Genomic DNA, 19,394 nt, shown 5'->3' with positions numbered 1-19,394 from the left:
CCATTCCAAACCCTATTTCTTGGTTGTTCAAATCTTGGTTAGACTGATCAAGGGCGTCCATGAACTGTTATATTTCAGTTTTACACTTTTTAATGAGGTTTTCTTATTATAGTTGTTGACCTTCAGCGTTCTCTGTTTTGGGCAAATCCCACTGGGAAAAAGCAACAAAACACACTTTTACAGCTATTTCGCATTCTCTTGAAGGTCAACGGTGTTGCGTTCCTATATGAACTTGACCCTTCCATTTTTATTGCCACACCTTTTTCTTCAGATTCAATGCCCCTTGCCCTCATACCGTGATATACAGTGCAAATAAATTAAATCTGGCACGACCGCCCATTATACGAAGAGTAAGTACATGTAGAACGTCATCCTTTGGTTTCTGACTGACTATTATGTCGCAAAATAAAATGAGGATAATAGCAGTGATGCAGGTAATATCTTCACAACCAACAGCCTGTTAGGTTATAGCCGGAAATCAGACTTACTAACAAAACCAAGTGACTGCTGACAATGGTGGAAAATTGAACTCGAAAAGAGAACAACGATGATCGATACCTCGAAATACCAGTAGCAATAATGATAGATATATAAAAAAACATATCCTCTCCTTTGTTTTCCTTTTTGGACGCGGACCCCTGTGGGCTTGCCTGCAGGAAGAGATCTTCAATTACTTATCATGGTTTAGTTGCTGACGGAACACGTTGTACAAATCGTGCCGAAATTTTTGATGTTTGTGTAGCTGGAGAATGTAAGGCAAGTATAGTCTTATTAGTTGAACTGAAACATATCTATATTAGTCGTTTGCGGATGGACCGACCTGTCCACATTCTCCCTTCTTCTATGTCCCAATCATTCAGTTAGTCAATCAATCAATCGATTAGCCGGTCAATCAATTGGTAGATGGATCGATAGATCTATCAATCAATGAGCCAGTCAGTCAGCCAGTCCATCAATCAGTGAGTAATAGTAAGTATATTTACTAAGTCAGTCTGATAGTCTGTCGGTCAGTAAGTACAGTCAGCCAGCCATTCGGTCAGTCAGTCGGTCAATACAGTCGGTCAGACAATATAATCAGTCAGCCAGCCAACCAGTCTGCCAGTCAGTCAGTCAGTCAGTCAGTCAGTCCGTCAGTCAAAACAGTCAGTAAGTACAGTCTCCCACTCACTCAGTCAGTTATGCCGATCAGTCAGTCAGTCAGTCAGTTAGATAGCCAATCAGTCATTCGGCCAGTCTGTCTGTCAGTCAGCTAGTAAGTCCGTCATTCAGTCAGTCATCCATTTAGCAAAGTCAGTCAGTCCGTTAGTCCGTCAGCCAGCTAACCAGCCAGCCAGCCAGTCAGTCAGTCAGTCACTTAGTTCGTCAATATCTATGAGTCAGTCTGTCAGTCATTCAGTACAGTCAATCAGTCCGTCAGTCAACCGGCCAGCCAGCCAGCCAGTCAGTCAGTCAGTCAGCCAGTCAGTCAGCCAGTCAGTCAGCCAGTCAGTCAGCCAATCACTTAGTTCGTCAATCCATCTATCAAGTTCCTTTCTGTTAATAAGCTACGATCTAGTAACAACTTCCCACTTACGTGTAGCAATGCTAAAGTAAAATGACGTGGATTTAGGAATTGAGGCTTACTATAGGCACTAATTATAAACTCCTGAGTATTTTCAAAGATCGTAGGCTGTGATCACGTCTTACAGTCTGGAGTGACAAAGGCTCGTCTGGATGAAGTTGGTAAATATAACAGAGTGTTTTAAAAGGCCATAAGTTTCTCCTTTTTAATATATTAAAATCAGGACTGATATTTATATAAATTTAATACTTTATTTCATCTTGCAAATAACTTCTGAATATTTGACTTTGTTTTTACAGACAAACAAGTGCAAAGCTCAGTAGCTCAAAAGGATGCAGCTGAAGGGGAACTTGAAAGGCTTGAAAGAAGTGTAGAAGAAAAGACACTTCAAGTTCAACAGCAAGAGGAGAAAGTCAAGGAATTAAATGAGCAATACCACAAATTTAAATCTTTGCTTGAGCAGAAAGGGTTTTCTGTCAGTAGGAGACAAAATACTACTACTACTTATGAGATGGTTACAAATGTCAATTCTAGTACTAGATATAGAAGAAGACATGAAACCAAAAATGTCTTACAATTTATACATGGGGGAAAAGAAGGATCACTCTATGGGGCTTGGGATTATGTGTCATCTACTGCTGACAATCAAACCATGGATAAGCTGATTTCAGGGCTCAAACGGGGAAAATATATCCAAGGCTTGTTTGACAAGACAATGAAGCACTATCAAAATTCAGAAGAGGCTTTGAAGCAAGCTGTGCTTATGAAGTACCAAAACTTTTTGTCTAGAAGAAAGTATGCCCTTGTCTGTAAAACTTAGTCCTCAGTTTTTGATCCCAATTCTGAACTCTGGGTCCCTCGCAACATGAAATGTTTAGGTCTGGACTTAAGGGTTCCATGTATAACTATTTCTGATAAGCGGGTGGAAAATTTTGTGAAGAGTCTTGACATTGGCCATGTCAATCAAATCCCCAATGCACCGGGTGTTTCTAGAACAATAACTGGGTTGGTATTTATGGTAATTGATTTGCACTTGAGACTTCCTCATTTGTCACGTAAACTCACTTGGTTCAATGGGAACACAAATCATTTTATATTTCAATTTTCTGATGATGGGGCTCCTGAGTCCAGCCAACTAACTATGTCAATAGGAAGTCTGACATGCTGGAACTTTGGGGATAGAGTAAGAAGTAGGGATTTCCAATATATTTTACACTGTGTCAGTTTGGGGGAAAAACATGAGGTGCTTGAAAGTATTTGGAAGCAACATACTGATGAAATGGAAATGTTAGAGGGTAATGTTTTTAATGTTTGTGACAGGCAATGTACTTTAGAGTTTCAGCCAAGTGCTGATATGAGCTGGCAGAGCTGGGCTAATAATGAATTAAATCAAGCTGCTACTTATCCTTCTCCTTATGCTAATGTTAGCAAAGGAAACATGTGTACCATGGGTGCTACAATTGGGTTGAGGGAAGAAGATTTATTTAAGCCATTTACTCTAAAAATCAGGAAATCTCATGTTAACAAGGTTGACAATTTCATGAATTCATTGCCGTCTAATTTGTCTGAGAAGAATCGCCATGCCAGAAAACTAAAGTTTATGGCAGAAAGTGGGATACGGCAGTTAGGTCCACCCTGGATTGGTATTTTTGCAGACTGACAGCGGCCAGAGCCTGTCCACTGTGAAATTAATGCATGGCAGCATTTATTAAACATCATTTACAGAGAGGCAGTACAGAGAAGTAAATTTACAGAGTTTATTGATATCCTGAGTGCCTCAGCTGTAGGACAGAGTACTCATCAGGGTACTGTCCCTGAAAAGCCAAGGGTTTTTGTTTCTCATGATGATGGAGCAGGGGAGAGATCCACTCAAGTTGATATTGTGAATGATTCTAACACAAAGTTTGTAAGTGGTCTAGGTAATGCAATATCAAGTTTCCAAAAAGACAGTTCCAGTGAGCTTGGTTGTGGGTTGGGATATTTAGCTTTTGTAGTTAAGGAACACTATAGTGATGAGGCCCAGAGGCATAACAAGCTTCCAGTACGGTTAATAGGAGATCAGGCCATTGCCTTGGCAAACTTCTCTTACAGGCTCATTGATAGCCTCAAAATTGTAGAGGAGTCCCCAGCACAGAAACTAAAAGGATTAGTCTTGGGCAAAATTGCCCAGTTTCTTAGAAATGCTGGTGCTTTATTCAACAAAATTGAAATTTGTGCTGTTGACCTTGGTCAGCTTAAGGAATTTTGCACTTTATATTTTAACCTGTATGTATTATTTTTTGAAATGGATGTAAATGTTACGGTTTGGTCAGTAGGATATGCCATACCATATCACGCAGCTAATTTGTATGAAAATTATAAAGTAGGTTATGGAATTATATCACTACAGGCAAAAGAGGCAAAGCACTCAGGGATAAAAAATGACTTGGACCTGACAAACAGATCTAATGCTGCATCTGATAAAGGTAAATGGTGGCAGGTTATGAGGGCTAACTATGTAAGAGCATTTTATTTGCCGGAACATCAGCCAATGCCAAATTCTTACATTTCTCATTACAAGTCTCGCCTTCCTTCTCACATAAACTCTGAAATATTTTGCAACTGTGGAAGGGCTAAAGAAATGAGTGACGACACATGTCTGGTATGTGTAGATGCCAGGGTGATTGTGGAATGTGCAGAAAAAGAGAAACTTCTACTGGAAGTAGTTGAAATGTTGAAACCTGTTTTGTGCTCTGAGTGCAATGAAAGATTTCCAGATACTGTAAGTTGTCAAGCTCATCAAAGGATGCATTCAAGAGAGAGACAGTCTAACACAAACAACCCTGATAGCCGCAACTTGCACCCTAAAACTATGAAAGTAAGTGACCTCAAAAAGGAGCTGCAAAGTAGGCAATTAAGCACCACTGGAAACAAAGAAATTCTTACTAGACGCCTTGAAGGTGCATTAACAAAGGAGGTAAATTAGGACTTTTTACTTCTTGTATTGCGAGAAAGCTCCATAAGCACAGATGGAAAGGTTAATTTGCCTCACAGAAAATGTATCAACAATCAGTAATATTATTGTGTCATCATTAACTTGGTCTTTTACAAATTACGGTACATCATACTGCCAGGTGCAAAAACTCACATGGCATTATTATTAATAAGTACTTATTACGGAGCCATCTTGCAATACAATAAGAATAAAATGTAACTTTATTACTCAATACATAATTAACATATTTCATGTCAGAACATGTTGTAATATATATAAAATATTGTACACAGTATACTCGTCAATGTACATTTTACATTAGTCTTATTTTCAATATTATAACGGTATTTGTAATTATATTTGCACCTAAATTATTCAAAAATAAAAATAAAAAATTCATGTCAAATAATTAAAAAGTGTACATCACAACCTGCCAAGAGTTTGAATAAATGACTCAATGATTCATGAGGTTTTGCAACGTCGAGTCAATCACAAAATCGTCTGCCGTATACCGCTGAATATAGAAAGTCACTATAACTTTCTGGCTCTTAAGGTTAAAATCAAAAATAAAAGGAGTATTAGTGCTAACAACCACAGCTGACCTGCCTTTATACGAAAATTCCACTTTTCCTTTCGAACCTGGTTTTCTGGTGAAATGTCTCTTTCTCAGAACATCTTGTCCCTCAAACCGAGCCGGAGAAAACACCTTTTCGACCGATTCCATGCTGGAAAGTGTGGAAATAATTTTTGATTTGTTTACTTCAAATTTTACCTCCCCGCCGTAACCTCGGAATAATATGGTTATGTGGCGAAATATCGGCCAAGGAATGAACAAAATTACGGGGCTTGCCAGCGATGTTGCCTTGGAATGTGACAACTTGGTGGAGATCTGCTTTCCGATTTCAAACAGATAGCTGTCCACCAAAGGACCAGACAGCTCCAGTTTGTTGCCACAAACCTCTTCCAGTCCACCGTTCATGTTCCCCATGCCATAGTTTGGTCGTCCTCTGGCCCGTCTGACTGCCTTTATCCACTCACGCTCAAACGAAAACTTCATTTCTACTTCATTATTATTCCAAAATTTTTTTCCCCTCTCTGTGAGCTCTGTTTGGCCTTTCAAATCGAATACTATATCACTTATATTGGCCGCCATTTTGTTTTAATTTTTGTCTTTTACACTCAACCATGGTAGTTACAGCTGACAATTATGAGCCCGCGCTTCCGGGAGGAAAACGCATAGCAACGAGCCACCGTGCTAGGCATATCATAGACCTGTTAAGTTTAGCGATATTTGTATTTTAAATTACTTCACTTCCTCGCTGCGCTCACTCTTGAAATATTTCAAATCACCGCGCGGCCATGAAATATCCCCTATTTATTTTTTTCTACAACTGATATAACAAAGAGCATATTAAATGCGATTTATTACAGTTTTACTCTTGAACTTAATCATCTTTCAGGTCCCTACAAGGCGGATACCATTGCTGTTCTTCCTGTGGGAACGTCAAACGCATATTTTAAGAGAAACGAAAAAACCTACAATGTGTTAGGTAAATCATGTAATTCAAGACTTAGCTATGAGTCCGTCTACCGTCATCAATAAGGAGTCCTTTAGTTTGCCTTCCGCGGACATCGAGACCGAGACCAACTTCCCGCCTTGACGCTTTCAGTCAATTTTAGATAGTTTTCAGTGGTAGGGTTTTAGTTAATTTTCAGAGAATTTCTAAATCTGTAAAGTGCCGTTGAACCACTGGGAAACATTGCTATATAAGTGCATCATTATTATCATCATCGTGATCATCATTATTATTTAACTTTCAGTTGGGGCGCTTGTATAACGACGTCTCAGATTACGCTTACAACAGATCAAACAGATGGTGTCACTTTAGTTCATTCGTAACAGTTTTCTTGATAATAGGAATTCTATACTGTTATAAAGGTCTATAAAATGTTTGGCAGCTCTAGTTTAGAAATTATCTTCCATAGTAACAAAGTCCTTGTTTCAGTGCGTCAAATCTCTTTTTGGGTAAAAAATGGCGTCTTACTCATTCAGGAGCTTCGATTAAACAAGACGCGCCGTAACTAAAATAACAATTTAATGATTCTAATTTCCTACTTAGTTATAGCTAATATAGTTGTATACGTATCTTTTTTCATCAAATAGGGATTAAAGATCACTTAACAGGTCGATACATAATCAACCTTCCGAGCCGGAGTCGAACAGTTTATTACAAAGGAACAAGAATTGAGTACGTACATAACAGCAACCAAGATTCAATTGCTTTGGATGGACCGACCAAAGTGCCTTTCAGAGTTGTGGTAAGTATGCCGGCTGTAAATAATTATCGTTTAGAAATGTCAAACTTTTTTGTATTAATAAATCTAAGCGGTTGACTCGTTCTTTTCGTTCAGTTTGTGTACATTCGTGGAGATCCTAAGGGAATAGAATTCCAGTACTACAGGCCACTGTTGTCAAATGAATCTGCCCCCAAATGTTCCCTCAAAGTGGGTCACTGGGGACTGGTCTCCTTGTTCAAGGACATGTGGTAAAGGTAATTCTGTAAGATGTCATTTCTGAGCTATATAAGGTTTATCTCGTATATACGATGCGGATTCTGAAAGGCTCACTCTTTTCTCGTTTCGCAGGAGTATTAACTCGAGACGTGCGCTGTGTTCGATCAGATGACGGAACGCCTGCATCACTGAAGTCTTGTCCAGCTACAACCAAACCAGAATCACACAAACCGTGTAATATTCAGAGCTGTATTCCAGAGTAAGTGTACCTCATCGCCGTTGGTGGAGCAAGTTGAAATTAAGTGAGGCTGAAGAATTCATCATGTCACGAACGTGGGACAAAGAAAAAATCTGATCGCACGAGTTCCCGACAGGCTTCGATTAGTAACGGTATATAAAGCGTACTTGACCGAGGAGAGTCGGTCTAAAGGCGCACCCTCGATCATCATAAGCGATACTAGTTGATCCGTGAAGAGATTTATGCAATTTGGGGTTGTTCACCTCAAGCTAACAGAGACAAAGAACCTTATCGTGCCCTCACATGTTTTTGCATAAGATTTTGCGAATACTAAAGAAGTGTCAAAACCCTACTCATGCCCATGCTCTTAACAGTAGAGCTTGTCACAGCTCATGCTCTACACAACACGTGCTCGCGCTCGTCCCCGTGCTCGTCACAGTTAGTGTTGACACTTGTGGTCATGGTCTAGCTCATGATATGTTAGCTTATTACACGTACCTTCAGAATACTCTCACATAAACTCAAATTCTGTAACATCTGTACTATACTATATCTAAACTACCCCCCAGCATTTAGAGATGAAACAGTGCTGAAAATTGAAATTAAAGTTATCGACGAGGGTAACACCTTTCCTGTTTAAACTGGTGCCCATTTTTTTCTTTTTATTTTTTCAATTTGCAGGTGGCATCTGACAGAATGGAATGAGTGCTCCAGAACGTGTAGGAATGGAAGCCATTCTCGACTTCTCTATTGTCGAAGACAAATAAATGACTCTACTTATGAAAAACTTGATGATTCATCATGTGACAGAGACTCCCAACCAAACATTCCTCTGGTTAACCGATGCAACCAAGTGCCTTGTGCGGCAGAATGGAAGTCCCTGCCTTGGTCTGAGGTAAACCGATGGCCTGGTTAGGTATCATCACTTGTGAGTACATGTGATGACCTTATATCAGATGATCTGTTTAGCATTCATAACCGAGACTGTTGGCAGTTCTCTTGTAAACGTGCCTAGTATTTTCAGAGAGAATTTTGATGTGACTACCCCATTGCATTCGTCCACAGTTACCCAGAAAGAAAGTTACCCACATTTCTAGTGATACTTGCGTAGTAGTGTATTTCTAAAATCTCTGTGTTGTTTTGGAATAATTGTGTATCTGATCTATTGCATCTTCAGTATCAACGACACCCCGTAAAATCAGTTAATTTGTAATTTTTGTTGTTTTCTTTTTCTTTTTTCATGTACGCCCCAAGTAAAAATGGAACAGGCACAAACTAAACCCTTATAATTTACTGTCATTTTATTGTTGGTTTCAGTGTTCTACGACTTGCGACAATGGTGTAATGACAAGGAAGCTAGAGTGCATCCGTGTAGACGAGCGAGGGCAAGCGGTAGCTGCCATAGACATACTTTGCCAACATGCCATGAAACCTCCCATCCAAATTATTTGTAACGAAGACAACCCATGCAGTAAGGACATTTTGAGTTTTTTTACTTTGCGTAATATTAATTACACAAAAGAAAATGAACCATGATAACACAGGAAATTTGTTTGTAAAATAACTACACTTCTAGAAATTAGGCTATGAGAGCAACAGAAAATCACAAAACCACAGCTGTTGAAAGCAACTTTGACTGATTTCAGGGGCAATGTTGTCCATTTTCGAGCACCTTTGAGCATTTTGGGGGCAAAAATTCAGTATTTTTTTTTGGCATAATCTAGAGAAGCCTGCTAGAGATTAAAAGATAAAAAAGCCCAGCCTGAAAAGGGTTCAATTCAGCCTTCCAACTGGCATAACTGTACTGTTATTTTATTTTTTGTTGTTGACAGGAAATATCAAAGGAACGAGCGGCGTGTAAACTGAAGACGTTGGATTGAGGGAATAATTTGCCTGGAAATAATCTTAATTTAAACTATTGTCAACAGGACGATGAAAGGAGATTAAGAGCATGGTTAATAATAAAGCGGGGCTTCAAACAAATGCTGGTCGACATTTTTTATCGTTATTATTTTGTCTCTAAGCCGAAGTACGTACTTGCTCTTAACTGCTAAAAGACGCAAGAATGGAAAAGGGTTAAAAGTCATTACTGAAGTAGAGCACACCAAGGAGTTGACGTGGCTTCAATTTTGAGACCAAACCTAACCCGTCTTCCCTTCTTCATGAGCTACTCAAGCTGACAAACCTAACTTGTATTTTTAAAGTCATCGAATATATTTTTGTCAAAACGTTCACTTTGAAATTAACCATGAAGGTCAATCCTCAATTGTAGTAGACTCTTCGCTATTATATAAGCAGTAATGATAGTAATGAAGAGAGTGTGGACATTCAATGTGTTTAATTTTCATGTCAAGATCGAGTCATTCACTCACTTAACATCATCAATTCATGAACTACTACAACTACTACTACTACTACTGACGCCATTGCTGCTGCTGTTCCTACCACCACTACTATTTCTTTCACCATAACCATATGCATCAATCGAGATTGAAACATTACTAAGACAGTGGAAACTTCAGGCTGCACTCGGCTGATGCTGTTAAAAAAAAGTAAAATAATACAATTACTGTAGGTGTTTCGTGTGCAAACAGGCCTTTCCATTAGGCCAGTAGAAAACCTTCTAACTTACTAACCTGTTTTATCCTGTAAACAAAGTTCGTCAAATCTTTTCCCACTCCATGACCAGCCGCTTTATCGAACACCCAGCATTCTTCACTCTTCCCATGTTTAGCGTAACTCTTCCCAGCATCCTTTCCGCCATGACACTCGCCATAAAACTGAACGGAGAAGTACTCGTACCCTTTGTCATAAGCCACTCGTGCACACTGATTCACCGTCAAATCCATTTTTTGCCAAATGATCTGATCTCGGAAATTGGCGTAATTTACTGGCAAAGCTCGATCGTAAAAATTGTCTTGATAACATCCAATTGGTTGAAGGCTCGGCAAATGATCTGAAGAATACAATTTTAGCGATTTAGAGCCAGACTACACTGAAATGTGTTTTAGAACTACATAAGGCAGCGAAAGTTGCGTGCAGTTAGTAAAGCAAAATAGTCAGAAGAGGTTAATCTGCGTGCAACACGCAAAAATTAGATCAGTAAACTTACCTAAAGGAAACTAAATCATTGAGACAACCTAATAAAAAGAACAATCTCTTGCTTCATCTTCGCAACATTTGAATGAAGTCGTTTTCTCAATGTGACATTTAAAGAAACATAAGAGTGTGTTTTGGCTTAGAACTGTGTAGCGGTTTAATTAGTACAGATTACTGTATGAGTGTGATCGCAATTGAGGATTGGAATTGCTAAAGGAGTAATTTTCTCACGAGTGCGCGAGCTTTTAGGCAGGTGCAGTTTGAAGTTTTCAAATATCACAATTATAGTCTGAATCTTTGCTGGTCAATTCCCTCTGTGAGACACACTTGAAGGAAATCATGGTACACTGTAGTTGGACTGCATATTTGTCTTGATGAATACAGCTACCATGATCCCCTGCAGGCCAAAGAGAAGTGGCCGTTGTTTGGGCCGGTTAATTAAATTACTCAATATATTTTTGAGAAAATACAAACGCATGCTCATTGATTTGCACTGACGTGCAGATCATCCTTACTTACCCAAAGCGTAGACAAACATACTGTTTCCCATTCCAATACCGTCTTCACAATACGCCCCAGAAGTGCCACTGATGTGGTATCTATTGCTTGTTTCAGGACCAGATAAACAAAGGCCATCTTGACCCAAGGCGAAAAGCTTGTAATCCCTTGCATCAGCCAACTTTGCGCACTTTTTCACAACTTCATTAGTGTTATCCCGCTTGATTTCGTTGGTCAAATCACAGAGTACTTCTTGGAGATTATCAGCACCAATGAAGCAAGCTATTTGAATTTCAGGAGGAGCTATGAAAGAAAAGAAATCTGGCGTTAAATTTGTATTTATAGTTTTAATTTGGCATATACATTTTGTCAATTTGCTGATAACCTGAGTCATAGGTGTTCCCTATTAATCCGTAAAAAGTCATACTGATATGGATGTAAATTTTATAAAGGTATGTACAAAGTATAAACAAAAAAATTACTAGTTATCTTGGGTTACACGCGTCCTTTTCGTAGACTAAGGGAGCAACCTTGATATTTTTTTTCCTTGAAAAACAAGCAAACAACGTATTAATCTTTCTCTTACAGTCACAGGAAATGTCGTCGTTACAGACAGTCTCAGTAAGAGGTTTCATTGCATATCGACAGAGCTCCCTAGCAGCCGGCGCAACGTGTCCTAGTTCGTCTGTTCTGATGCACTTTAACTTGCGTATCATCAAACCTCCCCCACACGTCTTGGAGCACTAGAAGAAAAAGACGGGAACCTAAGACGACGTCTTAGTTTTTCTCAGAGTTCTGTAAGTTCTGCAAGTGCTTCAAAACTATCTTTCAGCCCTGATCTAAACACGACTTTTCAACAAAAGCTCGAGCAAAGAGATCATATTAAGTCTAACATACTTGGGTGCAAAGCTGTAGGTTGATGTTATATATGCAACATTGAAGTCAGAAAATTCTGAACAAAAATATGTTATGCACAAAACTGTAAAACACAAAATAATTGATAATAAAGTGTGTTATCGTTTGTCTCACGATGTAGTCAATTGAGATGTAGATCGCGACGTTTCGACTGCTTACTGTTAGTCTTCTTCAGGCGATAAGGTCGACTGATTGCACGGTATCATTTATATCATAAAGTTCGGCTGTGATTGGTGCATTTCGAACCTCCAAAATAATTGTATATAACTTATTGGTGGCATTTGGTGCTCTTATTTCTTTTACCTTAGACCAAGGTAAAGTCTTCCATTCTGCCGGACAAGGTACTTCATTACAACGTTGGAAGAGGGGTTCAGCGCCGTTCGGTCTATCTATCCCATCACATTGTGATTCGTCGAGTTTCTCATAATATGAGTCATTAAGCTGTTTTCGGCAGTACAAAAGTCTGTAATGGCTACCATTTCCGCACGTCTTAGAGCACTCGTTCCAGTCTGTTAAATGCCACCTTTAAATGAAAGAAGATAGCTTGTCTTTCGAGATTAACTTTTCATCTCGAAAGGTACGGCCAGCGTGCAAATGCTTAGCAAATACACTGTTGCTTATAGCTGTAGGTTATATATCACTTAACAAATTGACGTCAGTTTTTTTTTTTATGCGTCTGTCCTGTTATTGACAATGAATTTCGTCATAACATTGTCAAAGTAGTCTGAGGATGCACTCGGCTATCGCATCGTGGATCCACAGCTACTTTGACAATGTTATGACGAAATTCCTGATCAATAACAGGACAGACGCATTAAAAACTGACGTCAATTTGTTTTTTACGATAACAAATTGTCCGCCCTCGCTCTTTGACGCATCGCATAAATTATAAATTCAAGTGTGTGTCCGCTTATTGACAATAAAAATTAGCCAATGAGCGCGCGAGAATTTCTGCAGTTATCGTAAAAACCCCATTTGCAGAGCCATTTCTCTGTAGAAAACTGCATAAGACGGTCGAAAATTTAGTTGTTCTTTTTGAAACATTTCGTAGCTCTATTTTGAACGTTTTTGAGGATTGTTAATTAAAACCCATATTAAACAGTGGTATTGTACAAAACGGCGACATTATTCGATTGACAAACAACATCTGCTTGAAACAGCAAAAATAAAAACATACTTACTCTGGAGTGCAGCTCTGTGCGGTGCAGATTTTCCGTGATTTAGGTTGAATTATGGCTGAGCAGGAGTGGACTGAGGCAGGCGTTTCGTCATCTGATCTAACACAGCTAACGTCTCGACTTAGAGTTCCTATAAATGTAAAAATAAACCGTCACACAGTTAACCCTTCGTCTTAGCAATGACACCTTGTAAAAAAAATCATTCACATTTTACCCTCGATTGTCGCAACTGTGTAAATCTGTTCAGTGCGCCTATCGGTCTAAAACCTTGCTCAGGCTAAACATGCACCACCGGTTCTCCAAAATGCGTACAACTTTGTCATTTCACGTTGTTGTTTTGCAGAGGACGACAAAGAAATGTACTGAGATTCAAAACGCACGTGCAGAACCATTGTTCTGCTCATTAAACCTTTTGTTTGGTCTTCCTCTCGTTGCCGTCGCCGTCGTGGTTTGCTGAAGCTCCCTTAAGTATCCCGGCGGGGAGAGAGGGTAACTCCCATAATATGAAAAGGTTGGGGAGCATGACCAGCCTTTTCATATTGGATTCCTCCTGGGTTGAGTGTTTTTCTAATGACTGTTGTCCAAAACAACCTCTCTGTGTCGATACTTCTCTGTGACGAGTCGACTCACGAGAATCAGTTCGTCATGAAGTAGGCGAGCAGTCAGAGCAGAAAATGTAGACTAATCGCTTCGATGCGACTTGAGTGTACAGGACCCATACTGCTCTTATAGTGCAAGTTGTCAGAGGAAGACACAGGTATTTATTATTCTGTGCGACGATGAAGCAAAAGCAGTTTGGTTGCAAACCCGCAGAATGTGCACACTGTTCATGGTTTTTTTCATTCAATTTGTCTAGTCTCCTTTTTCAGCTAAATTCGATCTAATTTCGCGCTGGCCTTTGCGCTTTTTTCAGACTCAGATGTGTCGCAGCATTCTGGGTAACGGCAAAAGTACCGCAAGGAAGCTCGACAATCCTTTTAGAAAAGTTCTTTACCATGCATGTTTATTCTTAGCAGTGGACCAACAATTAGCAACAAGCTTTACCTTGACCACATGTCACTGAGCAGGCAGACCAATTTCCAGTGATCCACTTTGAGGAAACATTCTGAGTAGCCTCGCCGGACTTTAACGGCCTGTAGTACTGAAAGTCAACTCCTTGATTTCTTTCGTATAAGTAAATAAACTGAAATAAAGCGAACAGCAAAATTAGGTAGCTTCGGATTCCTTTAGTACATTATGACGTCGAGTATGCGAAAAACTTTCACAATGCATTTAAAATAAATAGATGTACAAAGGCACACTCGAGAAATATCAGTTATCCTGGTTACTCAAGGTTGAGTGAATTTTTCCAGATTTCGTTGCTTTTCGCTACTCAAGTTTGTTTCCATCCTACGGGCCAGCTGAATTGGTACAAGAAAAGGGACATCCTCGCTCGTTTTTCCGGTATTTGGCCATAGATTAAGATCGTCGAGGTCTGTCCTCTTATTTTTTTTTTTTTTTTAGAATTTTCCCAATATACCAACGATAAATCAATACGTGACAGAGGCAAGAGGTCCTCTTAGAAGTCATAAAGCGCTTACACATGAGAATCCCCTGTAAATAAGCTTAAATTACCATGGTATGAGCTTTTCAGATTTCAGCGATCTAGTTGATCTTTCCCTTTTGGCTCAAGGACAAGGTAAAGGCAAAGGTAAAGTCTGCATGCGAGCCAAGTGGCCCATCAGGCCGGAGCTTATCCCGGTTTCTGTAGCATGAAGCGACTAGGAGTATTTCTACTCCCCCCTGGATGGGATGCTAGTCCATCGCAGGGTTACCCCCAGCATTAAGTTCGCCGGTACCCATTTATACACCTGGGTGGAGAGAGGCACTGTGAGAGTAAAGCGTCTTGCCCAAGAACACAACACAATGACCCCGGCCAGGGCTCGAACCCGCACCGCTTGATCCGGAGACGAGCGCACTAACCGTGAGGCCACCGCGCCTCCTAAGGACAAGAACGACTTTGAATTTCATATCGTTGAAGTAACTATTATAGTTATTATTATTATTCTGCTGTTTTTTTTGTTCTTGCTGTTTCTTTTTTCAAATTTATCCTTACCAGCACTCGCAAAGGCACTTTCGTCGGCCCATCCAGTACAATGGAATCAGCATGCACATTTGCCTCATGCTTATATTCAATCTTCGTTCCATGATAATAAACAGTTCGACTCCAAGATGGAAGATGAATTATGTATTCCCCTGTTATATTGCCTTTAATACCTGAAGCAAAACAGGATAGTCTAAGACTGACGAATCTCCCAAGGATCCAATGGACAACTGCTATTTTAAAAAAGATGCCTGATTGGTTAAACGTTGTTACACGTGCAGATTCCCATTTTTTGGCTTGTTCGGTGTTGCTTTACACGAAGTCGCTAGACAAGAGTCGATGCGAAAAATCTCAGTGTTGTGAGCTCAGAAAAAAGGTGATAAATGTACGATTGCAAAAGTAATCGATGTATTTGAGAAAATCAACTGAACTGGATCGGAATCCTTAGATCATGCTCTAGTCCGTAACTGATAGATTAATACACGGCATGCATTCACGTGGTTGAACACACAGCATGATTTTTATTTATTTAATTTTTTTATGGCTCCTTTCCAATACTAAATTCCTGAGAAGTTGGAGACGACCTTGTTTGAAGAAATGAGTGAAAATCACATATCAGCTTGCGAATTCAAAATAAAAATGTGTTTTTAAAAAAGGTGTTTTAAAATTCTTCCTTTGTTGTTGACGAAATTATAGAAAAGTGCTTATTTAGTGACAGAGCTCCTAAATGAACGTACCCAGCATATTGTAGCCTATTTGGCTCTGCATGAATCTAGCGTTTGCTGTGCCCACAGGTAGTACAACAATCGTGTTGTCACCGTTGAAACCTGGACCAAAATTGAAAAGAAGTCATTTGGTCATGATGTGTCAATGAATAAATTGGAATAATTTCCACTTACTAGGGACATTACTTTAATGATAACTTGTTGTGGAGCACAGCAGGTGATTTCCACCTTTCTAAGTAAGATATGTTTAATTGTGGTTTAAGATAATCTAGTACACTGTTATTTTCTTACCATAGTCTCTGGCATCTTTTGTGTAAGAGGAGTTTTCTAAAATACATTGGTCCCCATTTCCACCACAAATTCCACAGCGATCCTTTCTTTTCCCAGACTCCAGAACATGGTCGCAGCCGACAGCCTTAGAGAAATAGAATTGTAATAGCTCAAGATTATTTCAACTGTCCTCTCAGGCAATTTGTGGATCATAAAATAATTACCTTGCGAAATTCTATTATCAAGTGTCCTTGTTGTTTTATGTTGCGGTACATACAGACATACACCGTTTAACAATACCGCAGGTTAAAACTTTAAGGAAGCTAGATGTGGACCGAGTGCTCTTTTTAATCAATCACAGTTTTTTAAGTAAACCGGGATCAGTTATTAGTGGCTTGCTTGCTTTAGATTTCAAAATCAACAAAACAAGGCACCAACAATTGTAATTCAACATAAGGCAGGCGTATTAACAGCTACTCGAATTTCTTTCGGAACACTTTGTTTTTCCTTACCCGACATTTTCCAGCAATGCAGACATCAAAAATGTCAGGGCGGTTGGTGCATCGATTTCCATCAGCAACTAGGCCATGCCAGGTAAGCACGAGTCCTGAACTAAGGCAGGCAAGCTCACAAGGATCTACAAAAAAAATTAGAAGACTAAGTATCTCCTAGCCTGTGTACATCACCCCGCTCCCCTCAAAGATTCCCCACTCCCTTATGGTTGCCACGGACATCACCTTTCAAAATTCCCGGACTTTTTCCATATAAAAATAAAACTTCCCAGGTCTAGTGGCAGTTTCTTCTTCCACTCGTTCATTAAGAGTGATAATTTTCAACAAATTTTCCTTCTTCATTAAGGAAAAATATCGTTGAGATCACAGTGACCCCAAATGTTTTATTTCAATTTTCCCTGACTTCTGTTCAAAATATCAATTTTCCCTGAGTCGAAATAAAGTTCCTGACTTTTCCCTGACCTTGAAGAATTTTTTCTCTGACCATTTCCTGACCTGTGGCAACCCTGTCCCCGATGTTTTTTATGGGAGGAGGCGGATGTACACAGACTAAGTATCTCCTAGTTAGGTTGAAGAAATAAAGCTTTAATAGGTGATGGTGGAACTAAGTATCATGGATCCAAACTTTAGGCAGTTGACTTAAGAAAGAAATGCCGGAAAAAAAAAAAAAAAAAAGAAACAACAACAAATCTGCTTTTCAACTTCTACGATCCTCTGCAAGACATATATTAGAACAAATACATTTATTTCTTAAACAGCCTAATTTTAGAGCATACTTTCCACGTAGTAGGCTCTTGTGCCAGGTCGTATCTTCTCGCACTGTAAGTCCCGATAAAAAGGCAATGGACATTCAACCTAAATCAGCAAGACAGAAATATCAGTCATTTTCCCGACTATTCTTGTTGTCCTGTTAGACTCTACATCCGTACCTAGTACCGCAAAGATAATTGTCGGACAAATTTACTTCAGAACTTTACTTCAAATTTACTTCTTCTTCAATTTTTATTACAGTTATCAACTGTTTGACAAGGTAAACGAGGCGAAAGAGTCAATTCTGCTAAGTGTTGAACCTTTCCCCTCGTTTTTTCAACTGCAGTAGGAGCTATTACCAGTTTTCTGAAAGCTACCCACAATAAATTATTGTATTCAACGATAATTGAGAAGCAAACTTATAACATTTTCGTTCCGCCAAAAATTATTCCTTTCCCTTATACCACAGTATTCCGATGAGAATCAAAGAGAATCATGGGTTCTTGTGCCAGTTGGAAAGAAAGAATAGGTAAAGCTGACTATATACTATTTCAAATTAAAGACCAACATTTGTAGTTGTTTTAATCTTCATACTAAGAACGACACAGTGAAAACAAACCTGTGAATTACAAATTTTCCACTTCCCTTTCGTGGATCCCAGACAATCATCAACGCCATTTTTAGGTCTGCAAAATATTGGCATTGTGGTATAAATAATAGGGCAAGTACTCTATCAGCAAGTACAGGCTCAAATTAGGCTAAAATGAAGGGAGCGCATTTCATAAAGCTAAAGAACAACCAAAGTAGAATATCAAGGCGTGGCCCGGTGGTTCAGGACACTGGATTTGAAATCCGTAGGTCCCTGGTTCAAATCCTCCGCCCTACCGCTATGTGGATTTGTTCTCGGTAGCCCCGAGTTCAACTCCTCGGCCGCGTTGTGTAAATAGCCAACTGGTCAGCCTCCCACCAGTTGGGATTCTTAATAGTTTATGTTATATTTGAAATATTTGTTCATTTATTTACAGTGTCCCCAATTAGCACATTAGTGCTAAATACATCGACACTTAAATAAAGTGATTATTATCATTATTATTATTAAATATGACCTTGTCTCCCATTTTTCTTTAAGCAAAGTCTTATCACTTTTCACGATTTATCGAAAAGTGATGCTCCTGTGGTAACCATAAATCTTGACAGGCATGTTTTTTGACGTTATGAATTCTCCTGGCTTTGTGTCATGAAAAAATAATAATTTTTTTGAAGTAACTTTTTTGACAATTTTTGTATCTTTCGGTATTATTAAGTTTGATTACTTCCGAGTCAGTTTTGATGGTCTTCGATGGTTATGGAAATATCAGGCATTCCAAGACGGTGGCTTTTAAAATCTCACGACGTAATACCTACGTCACATTGCGTCATCACGCCTCGAAGGAAACATATTTGGACATTTGGACGTAGTGACCTTTAATTTTCAATGATGTTGCTTCAATACTTTGGGAGGAACGTGAAACAAAAAGAACAAGCAAACAAACAAACACTAAAGTAGTAGATCTAGACGAATTTGCGAAAAATGGCCACAGGTTTCCAAGGTAACCATATTATGTCACGTTCCTTTACACCTTGTTTGCACTTGTTTACACAGCCACCAAAAGTACTGAATCGCCGGATAATTTCATTTTTTGGACAATCATGGCAGTGCCAAAGAAAATTGAAAAAGACTGATATATGCATGGCTGATAAACACTTACGGGGGGTTGATACACGTCCTTTCTCTATATTGCGCCCCTCCCCCACAAGTAACAGAACAAAGCCTGTAATCAGACCACTCACTCCACCCTCCGTCAATCTTTGGAGAACCATTGTCCACACATTTGCCTTTGATGCACCACTGGAGGAGAGTAATAACAACAACTGAAGGTGCTTGTAATAAACAGAAAAAAAGTGGCGAAACGATGGTTGGTAAATAGACCCTTTTCATAAATGGCTGCCAATTATAAATTCTTTTGTAAGTATTAAAATTAGCCTGACTAACCTCGTTTTTGAGTTGCTAAGTTAAAAGAATTTTTACTCCCAAACG

General features: G+C 39.2%; 1 protein-coding gene and 2 pseudogenes across 1 annotated transcript in view; 2 read left to right on the top strand and 1 right to left on the bottom strand.

The window, feature by feature from the left end:
• Positions 1–19,394, top strand: part of LOC110062290 (A disintegrin and metalloproteinase with thrombospondin motifs 3-like) — a 72,092-nt pseudogene that overhangs the window by 6,358 nt on the left and 46,340 nt on the right.
• On the top strand, positions 2,165–4,476 carry LOC110062306 (uncharacterized; annotated as a pseudogene).
• LOC149108245 (A disintegrin and metalloproteinase with thrombospondin motifs 6-like) overlaps positions 7,962–19,394 on the bottom strand; it is a 29,001-nt gene continuing 17,568 nt past the window's right edge. The window contains exons 16-29 of the mRNA XM_089296098.1: positions 19,066–19,205; positions 17,937–18,003; positions 17,344–17,422; positions 16,568–16,692; positions 16,077–16,200; positions 15,798–15,887; positions 15,073–15,233; positions 14,022–14,160; positions 12,981–13,107; positions 12,103–12,322; positions 11,471–11,627; positions 10,906–11,187; positions 9,924–10,243; positions 7,962–9,826 (exon numbers count right to left, since the gene is read on the bottom strand). Coding sequence (XP_089152224.1) covers positions 9,806–9,826; positions 9,924–10,243; positions 10,906–11,187; positions 11,471–11,627; positions 12,103–12,322; positions 12,981–13,107; positions 14,022–14,160; positions 15,073–15,233; positions 15,798–15,887; positions 16,077–16,200; positions 16,568–16,692; positions 17,344–17,422; positions 17,937–18,003; positions 19,066–19,205 — 2,052 coding nt within the window. The 3' untranslated portion in view covers positions 7,962–9,805. The remainder of the gene's footprint in view (positions 9,827–9,923; positions 10,244–10,905; positions 11,188–11,470; positions 11,628–12,102; positions 12,323–12,980; positions 13,108–14,021; positions 14,161–15,072; positions 15,234–15,797; positions 15,888–16,076; positions 16,201–16,567; positions 16,693–17,343; positions 17,423–17,936; positions 18,004–19,065; positions 19,206–19,394) is intronic.

Source organism: Orbicella faveolata, unplaced genomic scaffold (genome assembly GCF_042242905.1).
Source record: "Orbicella faveolata isolate gen_17 unplaced genomic scaffold, um_ofav_v1 contig_26, whole genome shotgun sequence".
Taxonomy (NCBI): Eukaryota; Metazoa; Cnidaria; class Anthozoa; order Scleractinia; family Merulinidae; genus Orbicella; species Orbicella faveolata.
The sequence above is the reverse complement of the archived record's forward strand: the minus strand, read 5'-3'. Positions and strand labels throughout refer to the sequence as shown.